This window comes from Phocoena phocoena, chromosome 15 (genome assembly GCF_963924675.1).
Source record: "Phocoena phocoena chromosome 15, mPhoPho1.1, whole genome shotgun sequence".
Lineage (NCBI taxonomy): Eukaryota > Metazoa > Chordata > Mammalia > Artiodactyla > Phocoenidae > Phocoena > Phocoena phocoena.
In genome coordinates, this window is record NC_089233.1 from 82918671 (window position 1) to 82941142 (window position 22472).

The 22472-nt window shown below is 47.7% G+C and overlaps 1 protein-coding gene across 1 annotated transcript in view; it reads right to left on the reverse strand.

Moving 5' to 3' along the window:
* Positions 1-801: 801 nt before the first annotated feature.
* The window catches only part of LOC136135443 (serine/threonine-protein phosphatase 4 regulatory subunit 1-like), a 62224-nt gene continuing 40553 nt past the window's right edge, over positions 802-22472 (reverse strand). The window contains 14 exon segments of the mRNA XM_065893316.1: positions 802-959; positions 1792-1933; positions 4328-4462; positions 5265-5385; positions 7563-7663; positions 8844-8929; positions 8932-9004; positions 9265-9450; positions 13521-13711; positions 15710-16188; positions 17270-17433; positions 17969-18136; positions 19729-19794; positions 20589-20696. Coding sequence (XP_065749388.1) covers positions 802-959; positions 1792-1933; positions 4328-4462; positions 5265-5385; positions 7563-7663; positions 8844-8929; positions 8932-9004; positions 9265-9450; positions 13521-13711; positions 15710-16188; positions 17270-17433; positions 17969-18136; positions 19729-19794; positions 20589-20696 — 2178 coding nt within the window.

Sequence of the window (22472 nt, forward strand, 5' to 3'; positions counted from 1 at the left end):
CAGTACCTATCTTTACGGAAACAGTTCCTGCAAGAAGAGGAGGGAGTGAGTGCTTGAGGAAAAGTTCCGAGTACAGTTTACAACAAAAGTACAATATTAGAAAGACTGCCATAAATCAGTCTTTAGTAGATTTCTTTAACTATCACATTTTTCAAAAGTAAACAAGTTGGGCTATATTTGCAGCCCAAAGTGCAAAGCTCAAAGTGGAGCATAAATTTAAATGATGTATTTGTTCTGTTCACTGATAGGAAGCTAATCTTACATTAATATATGTTCTTCCTGTCAAGAGTTATTTACATATGTACAGTATTTCAGTTAAAAATAATACCATAAACTATATTTTATAGGAAAGCATGAGGGAAGCCAAATATACAAGTCTATCAAAGACTTAAAAGCTTCTAATAATGTACTTTATTTTTGGGGGGGAGGTGTTGGCTGGGGGTTAAATAATATCGTCTGTAATAGAGAAAACAAACCGCTCACAGGCAGTCTGATGCCACGGAGGTCCCCCCACCCCCACCCGCAGTGAGCCACCTGGTTCTACAGCCTTTTAACAGATTTCCTGATCAGGCAGGTAGGGGCACAGGAGCGCAGCACCGGCCGGGCCACCTCGACTCCTGCCCATCCCAGCAGTAGTTCCCGCGAGTGCAGATGGGAAAGGGGTCATTTGAGCACACAACATCAGAGTTTCAGAAATCTGTCCTCCCTGGGCAGGTACGATACAATCAGTTCCCCTTCAAGGTACGGTAAGCAGCATATGCCACACATGAAATGACCAGACTGTGAGTGATCACACACTGGTTAATTCTGGTTTTCTAGCATGGTAGTGTCTATACTATTCCACCGCTTTGGTTCTAGGGTGGCAAAAAAGGAAACATCTTGGTCCCGGTCGGACTGCAAAGCTAAGACAATCTCTTCGACGACTTCAAGATGAGGGTTACCGGCACTTCTAAAATACACTAAAGGGAAAAAGACATGACATTGAATCACATGTGCCGTGAACTGTGTTCAAAAACATACTCTGGTTTGGTTTTTTTTTTTTTAAACCACACCTCAGGACAATAAACCATTTTTCATAGAGTAAGCCCTTTAAAATGATAAAATTGCTTGAATCAGAGTATTTCCTAAATTTTAAAGACAAACTTCTAAGAATAGGCATGCATATTTTTTCAGCTATAACTAAAAATCTTTTAATATTATCTTTTCTTCCCTCCAGTACAAAAGGATCGGCAACACAGAACACAGGCAGTGGGGAGCAGGTTGCTGGCCAGATGGGGTGGAGGATGGGAGGGAAGTGGCAACAAAGGGCTACGCAGGGCAGGAGATGAGATGTTCTCCCGAATACGTGGTGTAGACGTGAACTATACAAGGGACACAGTCTTATATTAAGTCCTGTTCAGGTTTAAAATAACTGACTAGGTTGGGGTATAAACTTTTTCTGACTGACCACAAAATCAATACGATTGAAACCTCACCATAGTTAATGCTTAAATTGACCACCTTTCATAATCTGTCTCTGTCATAACTTAAAGTTTATAAAAGTTTCCCTCATTTCTAGAAGACTATGTAATATTTTGCATTGCAGCATGTTTATTAAATATAAAACTGAGCTATCTTAATTCTTAGTCATTTTATAAATAACATAACTTATGCATAAAAATTAACATATAAATTTATATAATAGATCTGAAGTACGCTACCACACAATTTGCCACAATTCCCTAAAAAGGAGATTTGGCTGCTGCCAGATGAAGTTTAAACTCTGTAAGCTCAGGAAAACGGTCCGCGTACCCTTTCCCAACAGTGTCTGTTTTAGAGCTTTGGCTAGCAAAACCCTTACGTCTGGCACAGGATCTGATGCAAGGCTTGCAAGGCTGGGGAGTAAGTGTTCAACAAACTGGTCCACAGGGATACACTCCTCGCTCACCACTGCCTGTGATGAAGAGAAAGCCAGAGGCGAAAAACGGACCTTGTTCAATAGCGATGAGCACAGTTTTTCTAAAAACATACATTTCTGTAATTCCAAAGAAGTAATTTCAGGATCTTTTGGTCTGAGGAGTGTGTGTGTGTGTGTGTGTGTGTGTGTGTGTGTGTGTGTGTGTCTGAATTTTAAAATCTCAACCACCGAATTTGGTTAGAAACACAGTTAACACTTTTATAATTCATTACCAAGCACTGGGGTACAAGTGGTGTAATATTTGGTGGGGAAGTCAAAGGCTTTGGAGTCAGACAGGTCCAGGTTCAAAACCTAACCTGGTCACTTCTAGCTTCGTGGCCATGAGTAAGTGGCTTCACCTTTCCGGGCCGCGGTTTCCTCACCTGTACCGTGGAGTAGCAATGGGGATGGCGATCATTTTGGCAAAGGCTAGCGTAGCGCCCGCCAACAAGGGTTGGGAACCTTCACGCCTGTTACTCACCAGAGCTCAGGCTTTGAGGACAGGGGCCACGCCTATCGCATGACAGCCAAGTCCCAGACCCCAATTCAGTGCCCGGTCCTCTGTGAACAGCTAGCATTTACTGCTGCTCTACTTACAAAGAGTCGTACGTGGATTCTCCCATTTCATTCTCATAGCCAGCCACGGAAATCAGACTGAGCCTAGTTTTACAGGTGAGTGCAATGTTGTGGTGATACCCAAAGGCTCAAGACCCACAGGCAGCGGTGGAGATTCCAAGGCAGGAATGTGGATTCTGAATCCTGTAGCTCTTCCCACTACAGGGTAACACCAGCAGCTGATACGTGGTAAGTGCTCTCCAGGCTCCTGGCACCCTGCTTGGTTACTCGGGTACGTCAGCTCACTAAAGCCTCAGGGCCACACCAGGAGGCAGGCCCGTACCACGGGAACTCCATTTTACAGAACACGGAAAGGCCGTGCAGAGAGGGTGCTTTGCCCAAGGCCACCCAGCAGGGAAGCAGTAGACTCAGGCTTCAAAGTAACAGGTTTTGACTCCAAAGTCGGCCCCCCTAATCTCCAGGTTACGACATCTCCCTGCATTTAAATAGTAATCCATGTGCCCACTGGGAGGTTCTCTTGGCTGAGGACACTTTCCTTTTGTTTGTGTTACTGTAGGTTTTCTAAATCTTTAATGAAGGCACACCAAAAAACTGATTTTTCTTGAACAAAATTAGTCGGTGCCTTTTCCTTCTGTTTCGTCGCGGATTGTCTAAATCTCAGAAAAAGAATTTAAAAATAAAAGCAAAAATATCTCATTTACCCTTTCTCTACAAAATAGTGGGCAGCACTGACTTCTTCATGAAAGTCTGTGGTATCAGGCCTGTGCTTTGTGACTTTGGCACTGACCCTGCCCCCCACTGCCCTTCTGCAAGTAGATGGCCAAAGTACCCCTGTGATACCCCTGCGGGCCTACAGGGGGCCCTGGTGAGTTCCTCAGTAGGGAGGCCGGGTGGTTCCGGGGGAGGGAAAGGGGGCTGCTGCGGGGCCAGGGGTCAGGTAGAGCCCGATCACAGCTTTACTGTATTACTGACAAAGCCGGGTGACACGTACGTGCAGGTTCATTCTACTGTTCCCTCTACCTTTGTATATGATAGACCGTGTGCATGAGGAAAAGTTAAAACTGTGAAAATAACAGTTCAGCAGAAAGAAAATCATGGCTTTACACTTCCTGGGTGACCCTGAGCAATTTACCTAACCTCTCTGGGCTCCAACTCCTTCAGCTAAAACAACTGGTCTAAAAGTACATGGGTGCACCGAGCTCAACACCTGGCAGACCGTACTGTTAGAAGCAGGTGTAGGATGAGATGCCCGGCACACAGAGGCGATCAAAACTGACAGCCATCCTCCCCAGCCAAACATAAATCATGCCCTCATTTCCAAGATGCTAAGTAGAGAGGGCGACCTGAGGGGTTGACCTTCACCTGAAAGAGACGAAAGGTCCCCGAGCTGCCCCACTGCTGTGCCCCTCACCCCACCTTCCTCCTTCCCTACTGCGGCGGGCGCAGTGATGAGCAGCCCTGTGCTGGACATGACGGGAGCACGGTCTGGGCCTGGCCCCCACCTCCCTGGATGGAAAGTGCCGGAGAGCAGGAGGTTTTCCTCTTCCGTCTCCAGCACCTAGAGCAGGCCTGGCACACAGTAGGTGCTCAGTCACTACCCATAGGATGACTGCACAGAAGGGCTCGGTAACCCTGGGCAAGTCCCTTTTCCAAACTGGCTTGTCACAATCTCCTGTGAGATAAGGGGGTTCGGTCCGCTGCTCCCCAGGTTCCTGGCTAGTCCTCCGGGGCTGAGATTCTTTGCCTGGTGCTGTGTGTTGATATCACACGGCAAACATATGTGCAGGGTAGATGCTCCCCCCAGGCCCTGCTAACCTGACAAATGAAAGCAAACGCTTGCCTTCTGACCCACTTAGAACAGTGCCGGAACCTTAGGATGAGTTCATTGATGAAATTTAACCCCAACGCACTTTCACTGTTGGAATAGAACTTCTGCAGAATTGCTACAACCTGTGAAAAATATTAGAATAGCGAATTTAGAATGCTGCCATCTACTTGGATTATGAATACTACTCTACACGGAAACTAGACATTTTGATGCACCCTTCCACCTTTAAAACAAATTTATAAGCACGCGAGAAAGTCATTTTTGTCACAGTGATCATTAGAACACAGAGGAAAAAAGATGTTTAAATATATGGTGATACACACACACACACACACACACACACACACTCACACCCATAAAACCCTTCATAAAATGAAATGTGAAAAGGGACTGGCATTAGAAAAGTACATTATTCTTAAGATTCCAAGGTTTAGAAAATGTCCCCTTGCATAACATTACCTTTCAGAACATGTCATTTTCATAAAATTTTAGCACCATCAGAGTACCTTAGTAAATATTTTCAAATGAGAATGTTTTTCCTCAGTATTCAGCTGGTATAAGCCCACATAAAACAGGATCGGCTTTTCTTTGCTGAAGTTTTTGCTCACTAACTACTTTTCTACAGAACCGTGCTGGAGAGTCAACCCAATCTGTGTTGAAAAGAAACACTAAGCCATTGTTTAAAGAGTTTCATGCATAAGGTGACTTATCCACAATTTTCATCACTCAAGCATACTGCTTAACGAAAGAGCTATCTTACATACTGATAAAACTATAATACAGTTCCTAATTTCAAAACTTAAAAGCTGCTTTCATGGGTAAATGGACAAATTAAGCCCAGAAAAAATAAAGAAGTTAAAAAGGAAGAAACATAAATATTCCTTTTTCTACAAATCATAAACAGAAAAGGTCATGATTCCTTACTAGCTTGAAGGAGATCCACCGAACTTCAGAAACTTTATCTGCACACAACTTTAAGGCAATATGCACTAAATAATCATAAACATCATTGGGATTATAGAGTTCCAAAATCAGTATCAGCTGTCTGAAATTTAAAAAAAAAAAAAAAGAAAGAAAGAAATTGTTTGGGGGGTGAAAAACACATTATCAACCTCTCTTTATTCTCGTTTCATTTTATAGATAAAAATAGCCAGGCTGGGAGATCAACGGAAGCAGAAAGCTGAGTGAAAATGGCCACGCAAAGAAAATTGGGGGGAAAAAATCTTAATTCTTCATCTCTCTCACACACACAAATCAAACAGAAAGGAAATAAATTAAACTTTGTAAAACAGAGGCTGAGAAATTTATGAATAGGGATTCAATATTTCAACTTTAGGTTATCAGTTCGAAAGCACATAAAACTTTAAAAATCAGATAACATAAAAATAGCCAGGACGCCGAAGTTCCCAAAGATCGCCAGATCAAGGGAAAACACATGAGATTTCACTGTCTCCGCTGTGTTCCTGACGCTGCAAATTAAATTTTCCGCTTTTGCTGGCCGGCTCACGCACTGTTCACGAGCCTTGTCCAATCCAACAAGGTCCATCTGGAGAGAACGGGAGCACGAGCTCTACTCCCAGGGAAAAATTCATAAGATGGCTGGTGGGAAAAACCTACTACCAAAGCTTTCACTGTTTTCTAAACGGCGAAGGGGAGAAGGGTATGAAAATAAATGGCATTATTTCCACACTGGCAAAGAAAGGAAATGAAAAAGAGATCGGAAGGAAGCTAGAACCAAAAGCCAGGGGTGCCGGTGGATACGTTCATATCAAAAAGCACTGTTTTCAGAAAAGTGATACCAATATCGTGGGCATGGAAGCACAGAATTCATATCAGTGGCTTTGGCTTCAATAACCATCGCAGAGATGTTAAGTTAGATAGCCCGCGCTCGGAGATAACGCCGTCGGGCGAAGCGAGCCGAGCCGAGCCGAGCCGAGCCGGCCCGGCCCGGCCCGGCCCGGCCCCGGGAAGCAGGTCATCGCAGCCGGCACCGGCTCCGGCTCCGGCTCCACACCGTCCCCGTCGCTGGTCCCGGGTCCCGGGAAGCCGGTCAGCCGGTCCCCAGGCCCGAATCCATCCCCGGCCTCTGGCCCCAACCCCATCCCGGGGTCCCCAGTGCCCGGTTCCATTCCCATCCCCGGCCCCGACCCCATCCCCATCCCCATCCCCATCCCCGGGGAAGCAGGTCAGCCCGGCCCGAGACGGACCTCGCCGAGTTCCTGCACTCAGCCGCTAGAGGGCGCGATGCCTTCATGGAAAAAAACGTGGGCCTGTTTTTTTCCTCGGTTCTCTGAGAACACACGCCGGGAACATGGCATAATGACTGAAACCTCAATCTCTCAAATTAAGCATAATGATTAAGGATCACAGCAAAGAGAAAATCTCTCAGTTTGCCCCTGGCATCGGCCAAATCATATCCTGAAGAGCCGCAAAAGCCTGATGGATTTCTACAGGGAAGACAATTATTTGAGAGATTTCCAGATGAGGGCAAGAAAAATAAAAACTAGAGATACTGAAATAAATCTCGACAAGGTGAAAACTAAAACCCAAACAACAACACCACAAACAAATCCACTCAATACTGCGGAAAGCACATTATACACCTCGGGACGGAGAATTATTTAAAGTGACACTTTCACTCTTTTAGAATCACTAAAACCTTGAACATTCCTCCTGCTGGCACAAAATGGGGAATTAAATAACTCCTTCACACACAAAATGATGTACAGATCTGAGCCACCTTGGGGGACGTTTTTATTAAATAATCGCTTCATCTGGGTTAGACCTTTTCATATCTCTCACTGTAACACAATTTTCCTTAGTGGCTGAAGTGTATAAACTGCGTTGTACCCTTACACAGAGGGCTACACTCAGAATGTTCAAGAAAGCTTTGGCAAAAACTGCTCCGATTAATAGGAAAATATTGAAGAGCGGGTGATTCATCTTTCACTTGGTTCAAATAAATTGGCTTACAGAACAGCACAACACTCTAATTCCAAAGTGACTCTCGCCCTGCCTGCCTCTGAAAATGAATGTCTCCCCAGAGACTGTGGTATTTGTAACTTAGAGCTTTGGAATTCATTTTATCCCTTAATAAAAACATAATCTCTTTATCCAAAAGAACACTCCTACTGCTACTTTAGAAATCAATTATAAGGTAGGGAAATTAAGAATTATTCCATCTAGCTTGCCTTCTCATAACCCCAAACAGGCTTTACTTACTCTGTGAGTCCATATCGAAACCTCCAATTCCTGCTGTTATCGGTCACTACAGATTCTTGAAGCTGATACAGATATTCTCTCCTCTTGTCTTCATGAAGCAACTATTTTTTAAGAATGTATATATAAATAAAAATATATAATCCTTCAAAATGTCCCCAAATAGACTGTTTTATTACACTTCAGATTATACATTTGTCACCGGCCAGAACCACGCGTTTCCCTGACGCCTTGTACTCCATTACCCAGTGTGGCTGTGAATTAGCTTTGCTGTTAACGGACGTCCAACGCATCCCTGACTGCTTCCAACCTTTCTCCCCTGGTTCGTGTATGTGCTTGTGTGTTTCTACACGCCCCCTACTCATCCTTCTTTCACAATTTCCTGCCTGAAGAAAACCCAAAGCATGTGTGTGCTTGGAAGACAATGCCCCGGCTGCTTCCCAGGGAGGTGGCACTGCTTGTGTGCTCCTGCACCAGACAGGAAAATCTCCGGCGATGCGGCATGCGCCAGACTCCGTCAAGGGCAGCTCCTGGTCATGTGGACGCGAGTAATTAGTTTCTCTAGGTCATTTTTAAACTCTTAGTTTTACGCTCATTGCTCCTCTGGGGCGGGGGCGGGCAGGGGGAAGGCAAGAAGGGAAGCAGCAACATCTTGCAAGAAAGAGCCCTTCGTGCAGAATTGAGATTGGATTTCAGCTGGCTCTTCCCTTAGGTGACCCCGGGCAAGTCACACGCCACCCGGGAGCCCGGTTCCTTCTTTCTCAGAGTGTGCTGGGCCATCTGTCTACCATCCTCCATACAATTAGAACTCTAAGGGACGGGAGGATTAGGAGGAAAGATAAAAATATTTACCCGTCACTGAAAGAATGCCCACTTTAAGATTTTGGATATGCTTCAACTGAAGAAACCCAGACAGCTGTTTCTGGTTTTTTTTCCACTGATACTTTACATATCCAGGGTTTTAAAAAATTGTATTGGGACTTCCCTGGTGGTCCAGTGGTTAAGAATCCACCTTCAAGCGCAGGGGATGCGGATTCGATCCCTGGTTGGGGAACTAAGATCCCACACGCGCAGGGCAACTAAGTCCTCACCCGCAACTACTGAGCCCGCGCACTCTGGAGCCCACGTGCCACAACTAGAGAAGCCGGGCACTGCAACAAAGAGCCCACACGCCGCAAAGAAAGATCCCGTGTGCTGCAACTATGACCCGACACAGCCAAATAAATATATAAAAATTGTATTGAAGAGGGGAGATTTGTTTTTTGTTTTAATCCTTCTTCCTACCTTTATAAAGTCATACAGGTGTTTCAGAACTCCTATGCGTACTTCATCCAGGTCCTTTAAAAATCCATTGGAGATGGGCAGCAGTTGGCAGCCGTGAACTGATCCCCAAGGATCACAGCCAGCTCGTGGATGGAGAAGGCTAAGGCCTGACGGACCTTCCACTGGGGGTGCGCAGAGACATACGGACCACAAAAGGCAAGCACAATTCAGTGTTATCAAGAGCGTAAGTGGCATTTGTGGAGCCAAACTGATACTGCCAGGGGTTGACCACTTAAAGCTTCATTTGATCAGAGACCAGTAAACAAGCCAATGGCGGCCACATAAAATACAGGTCAGTGAGCAGCCTTGCCGCAGCTTCCCTTTCTCCCTAATTAGATGACCCATCCTATTCTGTGCCTGCCCCTGAAAAGGCTCCTTTTACCTGCACGTCGGAAGCCAGCGTCTCGTACGTATCTTTCAGGCAGTGCCAATTCTGCCTGCCCAGCGTCAGCGCCACCCCCGGGAGGCTGCAGGCACAGTGTTTGGCGATGTCGGTATCGACGGTCTGGGCTCGAGCTGGGTCAGTCATGGACACATACTGATCTAGCAGGGGCTGAGGCATTATATCCTGGGAAACAGGAGAGAAAGGGAACCATCATGCTTGCAGTAGAGAAGGAGAACACTCGTGAAAGACGAGGACATTGGAACCTGGAGGTGAAAACAGCAAAGCGGGGGTGTAAGAGGAACAAGAGGCCTTCCCAAAGCTCGGGGCTCTGGATTGCACGACCTTCTTGTTCAGCATGTCCTGAGTCAGCTTGGTCTTAAGTTAAAGCAGTGGCCACGCTCATCTTTCCTAAATTGGTCCAACACTGGATATCACAGAGCACAGTCTAGAATATCAGCGTTTGGCTGGTCTGGTACACACAGCTCTGGAGAATGCAAACTAGCTCCTCTTTTCTTATTAACTGCCCCCAGCACCTATGGCTAGAGCCACTACACTCTGCTCGCTACTACCTTTTTCCAACTGATGGGATGCTGCCTTCATAAGACGCCACCCACTTAACGTTTTTCTCTGCAAGGACAAGGGGATACAGTAATTGAAAACCTTTAAGAGAACTTCCATAGCACTAGAAGCTAATCCACAAGACAGAACAAAACCAAACACTGTTCAACAAAGGAAGCTGTCGAAAACTTTTCAGACAAAAAAAGGAGCTAAATGGCTTGTATAAACAGACACTAAATATTAATGTATACATGCCAAATTCTTTTCTCATCTTTGATCTGCTTTATTAAAATACCTTCGAGACTGTTCAGAAGACTTTAAACAATACTTGAGAATTTACTTTTTTTAAGTTAGAGAGGAAATACCAGCAGCACAGATTATGAACTAAGATACGCCATTAATATCGATGCAAGAAAAACATTTGGTTCCAACAGCCGTTCTTAAATTTAACTTCCAGGGAATGCAGTTTTGAGCCGCTTTTCTTTTCAAGGAACGAACCCGGGATTTAGATTTATCCTCTTCAAGTGGGCTGCAGCCATGCCTCTGGGCAGTCTCCAAATGGTCACTGGTTCCACTGCCAGGTTCACCTGGACCCTGCAGAGCTGATCCGGTACATTACCAACGTAGTCCAAAGGAGGAAGCTGTCCTGCCACTCCCCCTTCAAAGAATCCCCTTTCAAGGCCAAAAATGACTTCTGCAGACCAAGACCAGAGCTCCGCTGAAGTCAGTGGTGTCCCTCCAGATGTGAAAAAATACATTTGCACAGTTGTATATGATACCATACAGGTCAGTCATTTCAAGTGCATTTTAATCTCAAGACTGCTTGAGGCCCTTACAAAAGACAGGCTCTTGTTGGTGAGTACCAACAACTCGAGTCTGTATTTACCCTTCTTTAGGTCCCAGGGTCCCTGGTGTGGTTAGATGATGCCCTTAGGTAACGGTCGCACGTTTAAAGCAGAGGCCACTCCGGAAGGCAGGGCGAGGTCTGCAAGAAATGCTGAAGAGCACCTCCAGCATTTCTCAGGGATGAGAGAATACAGTGCTTTGGACTCCAGACAGAGGATGGAGAGGCGGCGGGCTGGGGGGACCCATTTAATCTGAGTGAAATGATGTGGCTGATGAAAGGGTATTTAGAAAACGGTCCTCAATTTTCACATGTACAAATACCTCTAATGTTCGCCGATGAACCTTTACATTAGGTTAACAATGAAAATGAGCTGGACCATCCAGCGGTGACATATTGGTCTCTGGTCATTGATTAACATTAACTGAGATGGACCTGACCTTCTCCTTCAACCATAACACGGATTTTCCTACTTGCACTTCAAATGTCATACCGTCTACCAGCTTAATGGATGCTGACAAATCAGCTCAATATATGATCCGGGAAGTCGGTTAATACACCGATAGATGCTTCGTTTGCTCTGAGGCATGCTACCAGAACCTTCAATTCCCGAGGTTTTCACTGAAATGTACTGCTTATTTTAACAGAGGACATGATAAAACAGAAATATTTTGGTATGATAACCTAAGACCCCAATTTTTCTAAGTTAATAAATTCATATAGATTAATAAGTAATAAATCGTTATTCTCCTGCTAGGAATTTTATTCCAAAGTCTTCAGTGCCGTAGTTACATACAGCACTTATTCCAGGAGCCAAGGTTTACTTAAAGTTTAAGTAAACCACCCCAAGTCAAGGCAACCCCAGAAGGAATTGGGAGGTCATTTCCCCAGAAAACTACCTGGCAGTCAAAAAGAGACAAGTGGGAAGAAACAGGCCCCTCCTTCCCCTGGGCATCTCGGGACCAAGTTGGTGCATGAAGATGGCGGAGTGGGAGCTGGACCGAGGTCAACGCAAGGGCCGAGGGCGAGCAGCTTCCCAGCCTCACCTCCTCTTCTGTCCTCATTGCTTAAGCTCTGAGTTTTTTTGTTTCTTTTTCCTTCTTTTGCAACTAGAGGCATCCTGCCTGATCCCTTAGGAACCTAAGAGTCAAATTCAAGAGCCCTGACATCCAACGCCATAAACCAAAAGCCCAATTATACAGGCCCCTTTAAGATCCTTCACTCAAGACAGCCAACTTGGAGGAATCTGTTCTCTCTTTTCCCTTTTCACTTCTGTATATGACAAAGAAGCCCGAATACCATCACGTCTCCCACCAAGGTAAACGTGACCACACCTTTCCACTTAACACAGGTGATTTTTATACTCCAGGTAACAAAGGTAACAATGTGAGCTTTCTTGCCTATTTCTTGAAGCAAATCAGCAAAACAGGATATCATCTCATTCCCTGCTAATCAAAGGCAACCTTAATAACCCTTGAACATTTTATATTCAGGCTTTTTTAATTCGTCTTTTGTTTAGCTTCACTGGAGTAGACCAAGGGGGTATAAGGAGGTGATAAGTTAGTTTAATCACGGACATCAAAATATAAACTGTGTGACTGGAGAAACAATTGGTGTTCTGACCCTGCAGACCACATTAAAGAGATTCTCCATCGTGGTACATGAAAATGAGAGGGGCCCACACATCATGACTTTATGATCACAGACCCCTTGCTAATTTTAATTCGCTAGTCTCACCACTACCTGTGAAGGACCCCAACTCAAAGGGGTCCATGTGCGAGTTTAGTAGGAATTAGGAAGGCATCAGAGCCTCCTACCACGAGCGAGCTGGAAAGCTCGAGAAACTCAAGGTGAGAAGTAAGTGCCAGGCTTCCTTTTCGCCCCAAACACGGAGTCCCAGCCTCACGGGGGCTGGTTCCAGACTAGAGGAGAAACAGTAGTGAGCTACTTGTCTTCTCAAAATCGCCCCTCCAAGGATTTCCCTGGTGGCACAGTGGTTGAGAGTCCGCCTGCCGATGCAGGGGACGTGGGTTCCTGCTCCGGTCCGGGTGGATCCCACGTGCCGCGGAGCGGCTGGGCCCGTGAGCCATGGCCGCTGAGCCTGCGCGTCCAGAGCCTGTGCTCCGCAACGGGAGAGGCCACAACAGTGAGAGGCCCGCGAACCGCAAAAAAAAAAAAAAAAATCTCCCCTCCAAGAAACGGCATCCAGCACCACTCCGAGCAAGCACGGGTTAAAGGAGGCCCACAGGACGGGCTGGAGGTAATGTGCAATCTCAAAGGTCACTGTCAACTTTACATTCTCGGAGTTGCATGAACTCACCTCCCCTTCCTACTGAAAGATATGAGCGTCGGTTTAGCAGTGAAATAAAGCATTTAGACCGTTAATCCCCCCAAAGAACCAGGTTGTCTTTGGAGAAGAGGGAAGGTGCTTTTGGTCTCCCCACGTTTGTTTCTTTCTTTGTGGTACGCGGGCCTCTCACTGTTGTGGCCTCTCCCGTCGCGGAGCACAGGCTCCGGACGCGCAGGCTCAGCGGCCACGGCTCACGGGCCCAGCCGCTCCGCGGCATGTGGGATCTTCCCGGACCGGGGCAGGAACCCACGTCCCCTGCATCGGCAGGCAGCCTCTCGACCACTGCGCCACCAGGGAAGCCCCCCCACGTTTGTTTTGTGGAGGAGAGTCGGGGTTATCAATCACCTGATTGATTCATTGTCTAGTTATCCAAAACATGACCTTAAGAATAAAATTAAATGTGCCATTTATCAATTCTGCCAGGATATATTAATAAAAGAGAACGCAGCTGCGTGATTTCTGTCACATCCTCGCCGGCTGAGGGAGAGGGCAAAGACTCACTGTGCTTTGTAGCGTCCTGGCCGCGGCGAGCTCATTCTGCGGGGGTGACACCACCGGGGCCGGCTGACTGCCAGGGCTGGGCTGGGATCTGAGCTGGGCGCCCCCTGGAGCCCCCGTCGGCGGGCGCTCGGGCTCATCCACAGAGTCTGGCTGTGCCGCAACCAGTGCAGCTGACGACACCTGAGCTGCAGCTGCAGGAAGAGAAGTTCCAGGAATTTGAATAACTTTATGTGGTTTGCAGGGACTGACTCACAACAAGACAGGCTGGACGTGGACGCACCGCACAAGCCCTCCCCTTCTGGACGTCGGGTGCCCAGCGCGAGCTCTCACCGAGGTGTTGATGTTTACAGCCATTAACTTTATTCCAACTAAATGCCAGCCACACACAGAGCGTCCGACCTGAACTCGAAAAGCCTCAGTTAGGAAAATCAGAGTCCAATCCCATCACCTTTCACAGAAAGACAACGCGATGCTCCTGAACGCTGCTGTCTGGGAGGCCCACCAACATGGGGGGGGGTCCCATCCCCCATTGATAAACCAGGGCGGCCGTTGCTGTGCCACACGCATATACACGCACGCGCGTGCTGGGATCAATCCATCTCCCTCCACACCGACGAGTAAAGACCGCGTGCACCCAGCCCCGAGCGCTACTCGTTCTTTCTGTCCACGGCACGGCTATTCGAGACTCTCCTAACGGTGCAGATGACACAGCTCACATGCCTTTCCGTAAAAACAAACTGATGTTTCCATGTCTCCAGCCTCCAAATACCACACACACACACACACACACACAATACTGCCTGCATCCTGTTTTCTACTAGTTCAATTCAACAAGAGTCCTTAAAATGTTTAGAGCTTACAAGGGCTCCCCACTGGGCCCAGGGCAAGGTGCCACCTCCTTAGCACACCCGAGGCCCTTTCCAGGGGTCTGAGTGACATTTTCAGCCATGGCCAGTTCACAAATACCCAACGGGTAGTTTATTTCTCAATCTTCTGGGGTCCCAGATCCCTTTGAGTGCTGATGAAAGCTGCGGGTCCTTCCTTACAAAGAAATTAAGTCTGCATATGCACACAAGATATTACAAACAACCATTTCAGGAAACTGGAAGAAACCTCTGAAACTCAACCCTCGACTTCTCGAGAAGATGGAGTCCTGGCCGTCGCCTAAAGCCTAAAGCCCACGTCAAATGTCAGCTGCTCTGCAAGGTCTTCTCCCAGATGCTTCCTCCGCCCACAGGCGGGACCGGCTTCCTGCCCTGTGCGCCCACGCCTGCCCCAGCCCGTGCCACTCCCTATGCCGGGTGGTTGTTTCCATAATCCCCTCAACCAGACCCTAAGGGCTTCACGTGTCGGGCATTACTGCCCCAGCACCCAGCCCGGGTCCAAGCACCGTATAAGGCAGCTTTAGAAATGTGTCTTCCAAAAACAGACCTTTGTCTATAACAATTAGAAGAGATATGTTACATGTGCTCATTCCTTCAGCAAACACTGACTTAATTTCCTTTATAAATTTAAAGACAAAGAATAATCACAGGGCTAACTGGATTTTCACATTTCCTTTCCCGAAAGCTTCACAAATCTTTGCCCGGCAACAGCAGCAAGTGTTGTTTTTTTCCAATTTCCCCAACTCAGGGAAGAATACAAATACAGCCCCGTTTAGAGAAAGAAGAGGCATGGTGATGGATCTGGACTGCGAGGCCTGGCTCCCGGATCAGACGCTCTGTGGGAACACCAGTCACAAAATGAAAAATACCCCAAAGAAGAAGTTGTGCTCCTCCTGGCTGTACAAAGGGAAAAACCTTAAGGTTTAGGTGAGTTAACAGGCTCCAAAAGGAGCACCATCCTTGGCTGTTCGTAACTAGAAAGGGCTTTGTCACATGGCGAGAGACAGAACCATGTCCAAGGAGCTAATAAAATTTCCACCGCTCCAGACACGCCCGAGAACTAGCCGCTTTTATCTGAGAACCGGGTCACACGGCTGAAAAGCAAGGAGGCAAAACCCTCGCAGAGACCTGCAACAGCAGGATCCCCGGCGTGAGGGCTGTGCGGAGACTGGGCCAGGCGCCCCCGTGGTGGGCGCGCAGGGTCGATGGAGGGAAGTACGCACACGTGTACAGCCACACGGGCCCGGCTGACACACAATCCAGAAAGATCCCGTTTTCTCTTTCATTACCGTGGACAACAGCTACCTTGCACACCTGGATCGTTCATCATATGCTCCTGCAAACCATCCAGGACTCTCTGAATCTCGCTCCTAGCCACACAGCTTCTATGCACGGCCTCGGGTGTGCCGCCACCTTCCTCCCGCGGGCCAGCCTCGCTCAGGAGCAGCTCTAAGTCCTTGCTTATGTCAGGGAGAGGAGTTCGCCAATAAAGGAAATTATTGAAAACGTCCTCAGGACTCCCTGGGCGGGCCCAGGCGTCTGGTCCAGGATGGCTGTTGACGGGGAGGTCGTTAATACTGGGGAGCTTCGTGGCCTTGGGGGAAAGCCTGGTCACCTCGGCTCCAGCCAAGACAGAGTCTTCCGTTGGGTTCTCCGTCAGGCCACTGGAGGAGCTACTGACACACGTTAAATTGCTGGTGTCCGTGGACGTGCCTTCCATGGGTAGAGCGGGCTCTGCCTGGCCCGGCTTTGTTGAACTAGTTTAAATTGAGGGAAGCAAATTTCTAGCACCGTGCAATAGACTGGAAGTAAAATGGGGAAACATCGGACCCCCATCCTCGCAAAGCCGGTCCTCCTCTCTACCTGGCTACCCAACCTCCCGTGTCTCCCGGTGCCAGAAGTTAATAACCTCACAGGGGATAAGAGGTCCAATCGGCGCCCTCTGCCCCACTGGGAGTATTAAAGCACTGAAAATGCCACAGGAAGGTTCACCCAATCCCTCCATTACACTCAAGCGGTGCGTCAGCCCTGGCTTCCGCGGGCACCCCTTCCGTGGCGAGACTTCATGCACTGACTGCTCATCAGTACCTCCACCAGGGGGCAGGCATTAGGAAATAAAAGGTGCTAGAGCTGCTAAGAACTGGCTACCGGTGAACCACTTGGAAAGTCTTGATGAGGAAGATGTGGCACACGGGCCCGACCTTCAGCAAGAACTCAATGCATTTTGGTGGAGAAAGATGGAGAGAAGGATGCACCAATCTTACGAAGCATCCGTGCCATCCGAGATGTGAATCACCTCCTCTCGCGGCTGAGGAGGAATACTCGCAATGGAGAGATGCGTGTAAACTACCTCGCGTGGCCTGCTTCGTACGCACCCATCGTCTTCCGAGGAAACAGGAAAAAACCCGAGATCGATCACTAGAACCTACTAGAAGAACAGTGTGGGCCTACTAACGGTGAGTCAGGAACGTCACCTTCATGTGCATGAAAAATCCTACGGCACAAAATTCTATTGGGGAGACTTCACATTTTCCCTGTGTAAATTATCCAAAGAACTTCATTAATCAAAAAGTAAGAGAAAATTTTCTTTATAGGTTATTTGATCACGACTCTGGGTGGATATTTTATCTAAATGTAGGAGACATAGTAGCTTCATTATTTATAACCCACTAGTCATGTTTCAAAATCATTATTGCAATTACTTTTTGCTTCTTTACATAATTAAAGCTCTAATATTCCATCGTGCCCAGAAGGTCACTGTTACTAAAGCTCCAGACAAGTTAATTGCTAGAATTTTAGGTGGATGCTTGAGGTGAAGCCGGGATCCTGATAACTACCCCAGCCGAAACTTACCAGGCTGAGGACATGTTCCCACGGCTGCCTGCTCCCGGTGACCCGGAGGTGAAACCCGAGTCCAAATCCGGAGCCGGTGGTCGGATGCTCAGGGTGCCATCTCCTCGAATATAAAGGCCAGCCCTGGAGGGGTTGGCAAAGGTGAAGGTGACGGGGCCCGGGGACTGGAAGGCAGCCTGGCGCACCCGAAACCAGAGAAGAAGGGCGCGGTGGACGCGGTGTCGGCCAGGTCTGATCCCAAGCTGAACAGATGGCTGATCACCAGCCAATTCACCGTCCGCCACATTATGTGTAAGCAAATGTACTGCTTTCTAAGGCAGTCCCTAAGCTCCAAGTAAACTATTTTTCAACAGAAAATCAGGAAAAATTTAGTGCCATCATGTAGTTTGTATGCTTCCAGAATATTAAATCTACATCAAATAATTCCAGACTTTGTACAGCATCTGAACAGACCTTATTCATCATTACGGGCATGGTTATGATCATAACAGAAGAGGCGACGATACAGTTACAGCTTTCTCCTTCTTCTCGTTTCTGTGATGTTCGTTTGCTATGACTGCTGAGGTGTGTGTCACTTCCTTACTACGCACCAGGCTTCTGAGACTTTAGGTGCCCTGATAATCCTCACAAAGTCTAAATATGCCAAATCCGTTACTGAAAAGTCACAGTAACAGTGCCCAGTCCAAAGTCACACCGAGGCCTGTGAGTGGCCGCACTCACCCATCGACAGGGGTCGCCGATCAGTGTGCTAAAGAGAGGCGAGAGCCTGGCCTGGCAGCCCTCGGGGGACGTGTTGTGGGACACGGCCACGAAGCACTCCGCACAGGCTTTCCTCATCCCCCATGCATTGCCTGAGCAGAGCTCAAAAAACTTCGGGAGCTACCAAAGCAAACAAAACCATGTCACCCGAAGGAAGGGCAGACCTGTTTCAATGATGTAGTTAAGGCAGAGCCTTAAGTTAATGACACAAAAGGGAACTAGCTATGAGTCCAAAAGGAATCCTCTGAAACAAACAGAAATTAGGATAAGTAACTTCCTTTACCTCTTAATCCTAGTAAATGACTGCGTTAAATTCAACAAGATAATACAGAAAACCTCCCCAAAGGCTGAATGACTGATATGCGCCTGTGAACTGTAGAGAAGAATTGTGAATGACTTTGACATTGTGGATTCCCCAACTAGCGGCCCCACCCAGGTGCCGCGGTCTTGGCTGGGGTACTTTAGTGAAAGAAGGCATACTGTTAAAACCTCACAGTACCGCCAACAGTTCCAGTCCACGGAACACAAACTGTGCGGTGGGATGCAATGGATTGTCATCACGCTGGATATACACGACTGTGAGTCCACTTACAAGTTCACACCGGTCGTCCTCGGTGTGACCGTAAATGTGCGGCGCTTCGGTTAAGCTAGCTGTGCTCCAGCCATACAGGTAGCACGCCCTGTCAGGTAAAGGCGGCATCCAGCCATACAGGTAGCACGCCCTGTCAGGTAAAGGCGGCAAGGGCTTGCTCAGCACGGTTCTCTGGGGGCCCGGTACTGGGTGGGCAGTGGAGAAGCAAAGGTGAACGTGATGGAGTGAAGTCCCCGTCAGCAACGCTGCAATGAGGCGTGGTGGGGGACACGCAAGCACTCTGAACAGAACGTCATGGAACGCTGAAAAGGGAGACCCAGTGGGTAGGTGAGTCCAGACAGGGAAGGAACCTGACAGAGGCAAATGCACACGCAAGCTGGGTGTGAAGTGTGAGTAGGGTCCCCCGCCAGGCAGGGAAGCCTCTGGAAGGAGACGGGCAGTAATGAGCAGGGGCAGGGAGGTGCACGAGAGCAGAGAGCTAGCTGCAAGGCCCTGAAGAGCCCCCCGGCTGCCTGGTGACGTGGTTCTCCAGACTGTTGTGCTGAGAATCACCAGGGACTTCAGCAAAAATACAGACCCCGGCCGTGCCCCCTTTCACCCTCCCTGCAGTTCAGATGCACGACAGAAGGTCAGGGCGGCGTTCGGGCCCGAGGGAGGCGAGTGGAGGTGAGGCAGGAAAGGTACTTGTGAAGGGAACTGAGGGGTCAACAAGGGTCTGGATTTTAATCTGTAAACCAAGAAAAAAATCCCACAGGTTCTGAAACCCAGGAGCGAGGTGGTGGAGCAGCGTTCTAGAAAGAGCAGTCGAGAAGGGACAGAGAGCGGCTTAGACAGTGAGAAGAGCTGGGGGGGGGGGGGGGTGGGCAAAGCGAGCAGTGAGGAAGCCACAGCAGAAGTCCCTGGGGAAGAGGGCGGGGCTGCCCCTGCAGCATCCCACACACCAGCTGCCTGAGGCTTATAAGAAATGTAAGCTTCAAGAGCCAAGAAACCTGAAACCGATGGATGCAAAACTGAGCTGCCATTCCAAAGTAACAGACTCATAAATACAAAACTTCACCACTGATTTCACAAGCGCCCTAAGAAGTGCATCAGCAAGTACAGCTGGCAAGACGTCACGTACCAAAAATTTCTCGGTGGCTTCTTGTCCGACAGCACGACAAATAGCACCAAAATTTGGGGCACAAACCTTAAAAAGGCAAAAGGCATACTCATTATTCTCCGATTTCTTCTTGTCTTAACAAATTGTGTAAACTAACAAGCAGGAGCCTTGAGAGCAACGAGTCCTCTGGTCGGGCAGCTAACAAGCACTTACTGAGCCCGGTGCCCCCACTGCACCGGAAACAGAAGATGTACAATAGAGCACCACACGTAGGACGCTGTGGCTCCTCGTCATCTCGACACGTGATGCTTTTGGTTAGCACTGGAGCAAAAGAGACCATGAATGTCCTCTGCGTGGTAAATGAGACCCAGCTCCTTGCCTCTGCTTCATGAGGGGAGACCACAGGGAAGACGGGCAGCTGCACAGCAAGGTGGACGGTGAGGCTGCTCGGGGAGGGGGCTGGCAACGGTCTTCAGAAGGAAGACTATGACAACCGAGTGACGAGCGATAAACGGGGAGGGCAGTGCAGGGGGCGCAGCTGGCAGGTACAGCAAACATGCGAGGGTCCTGGAGCCAGTCAGCCCCAGCGATGAAAGGCCTTGCACGCCTGGGCCCCAGCACTGAAGCACAAGCCAGCAATGTCTCTTCCTCCTGTGCCCAAGAGGGTCACCCTCATGGAGTCTAACCCTACGTCTCCACAGATGCCCGGATGGCAGGGAAAACTGGCAACAGTGTTCACTGTTTTCCTCACACAGTTCACACTGGCCACGTTTTTCATCCAGACTGTGTCTACTGAGGAAGTCCAGGCACTTTAAAGGAATCAATTTTGAATCTTGTTTAACTTCTTGAATTTCTCAAGTTTTGAAACTGTACGTCCCCACCTTCCGAACTTGAACGAGCTTCCCATCACCACACAGCTCACAGAACCGAGGGAGCAGCAGGCATTCAACCGCGCTCTTGCTCAGCACCGACGCCAGCTTGCAGGTTATCTACAAATAACAAGAAAACTTGGGTCACTTGGAATACCAAAGCGTAAATGTCCCACGTATCACTAACTGGATTCCGAAAGCTAATATCAAAAATATTGCCAAAATACCCAGGAGGTCAAAACAGAGAACACCTTCTTTTGCATTTTGTCGAGTTGTATCAATAGAAGGCCAATCGTTTTCAAGTTTTACTCAGATATGGTTTGTCTAAAGCTGAAGAGTCACCATTTGCCAGGTGCCTACCATGGTGCCCAACACGTGAATGAAAAATTTATGTGCATTACCTCTTTCATGTTCCTCAAACCCTATGACGTGAGTATCATTTATCTTCATCTTTCCAGATAAGGAAGCTAACGCTCAGAGAGGTTAAGTCATGTTACCAAAACCAAAGAGTAGTGAGGTGGGACATACAGTAACAGCTGGACAAGGCATAAAAGACGGCTCACAGGCGATCAAACACTGGTGGGGACTAAATGGAAGCAGACCCTTGAGAGGGGAAACCACACTGGGTACAACATGCACTGCTTGCCGCTGCCTTTCTGCCTGGGGCATCCTTCATTCTGTACAGCCATGCGGGGTAGCTGGACTTCCAAGTAAAAGCTACCGTTTTACTGGCTTGAGAAGTCAGAGGACAGAGACGGAGGTGGCCAGGGAGGCTGGAAAGTGAGGGTAGAAATCCTGGGAGGGAGGGAAGGATAGAGGAAGGAGGCTAAAGAAGGGAGAGCCCCCACCTCTGATTAAATCCTACTCTTATCCTTGGCTGAGCTCAGCACCACGTGGGCACAGGGGAGATGGTGAGTTTCACAGAGCAAAGCAATAGCTTGAAGGCAGAAGGATCTGTGTGGCTTCAGCTGCTGAGAACTGCAAAGGAAACAGAATCTGAACTGTTTGCTAGAACAATGTTAACACTCTTCAGAGGAAAAACACAGAATTCAGAGTTTCTGCAATGTTTCATTGAGAAGATACATTAGTCACAGACGTGAGAACAAATGGGAAAATGTGACTTACATTCAAGAAAAATCTCAATCACTAGAAACAAATCCACAGAAGATCCAGATGTTAGAATTAGTGGATTTTAAAGAGCTATTATAAATATGTTCAAGAACTAAAAGGCAAATAGAGTCATAACAAATGAACAGATAGGAAATCTCACCAAAGAAATGGAAACTATAAGAAAGAATCAAGACTTCTGGTAATAACACTGTAGCTTGGTCAGACTTACGCTCTTACAGGTAACAATTACAGAATCGTGAAAAAAACATAAAAAAACAATCATTTAAGAGTACTGGAGAGCAACCAAAAGGCAGAAACTGGAGCAGAGGCTGTCCTTAAAAGATGAACTGCAACAGGAGAAATTTGCAAATAAGGTCCAAAGTCTGTGTCTATATTTTGCTGAGATCTTTGGCTGCTGCTAAACTACACATATATGGGGAGACCCCAGGGACCCAGCAGAAAAGCAGCAGCCAGAAACTAAACAAACCGAGCAGAGGCATCAGCTGCTGCTCTCCACAAAGGAGACAGCTGGGAGCTGGAGATCAGACAAGACTACTGCCTGCTATGTAAAAAATCACTTTAGAAAAATAAAACAGAATCCAGATCTCTGTAGTGTATCATTTTTAATGTCCAGTATTCAATTAAAAATAACTATGTATTAAGAGGAAAAAGTGACCCATAATAAAGAAAAAATCAATCAACGGAAATCAACACCAAGATGATCCAAACGTTGCAACCACCAGACAATCACTTTCAAGGAGCTTTTATAAATATATTCAAGGATGA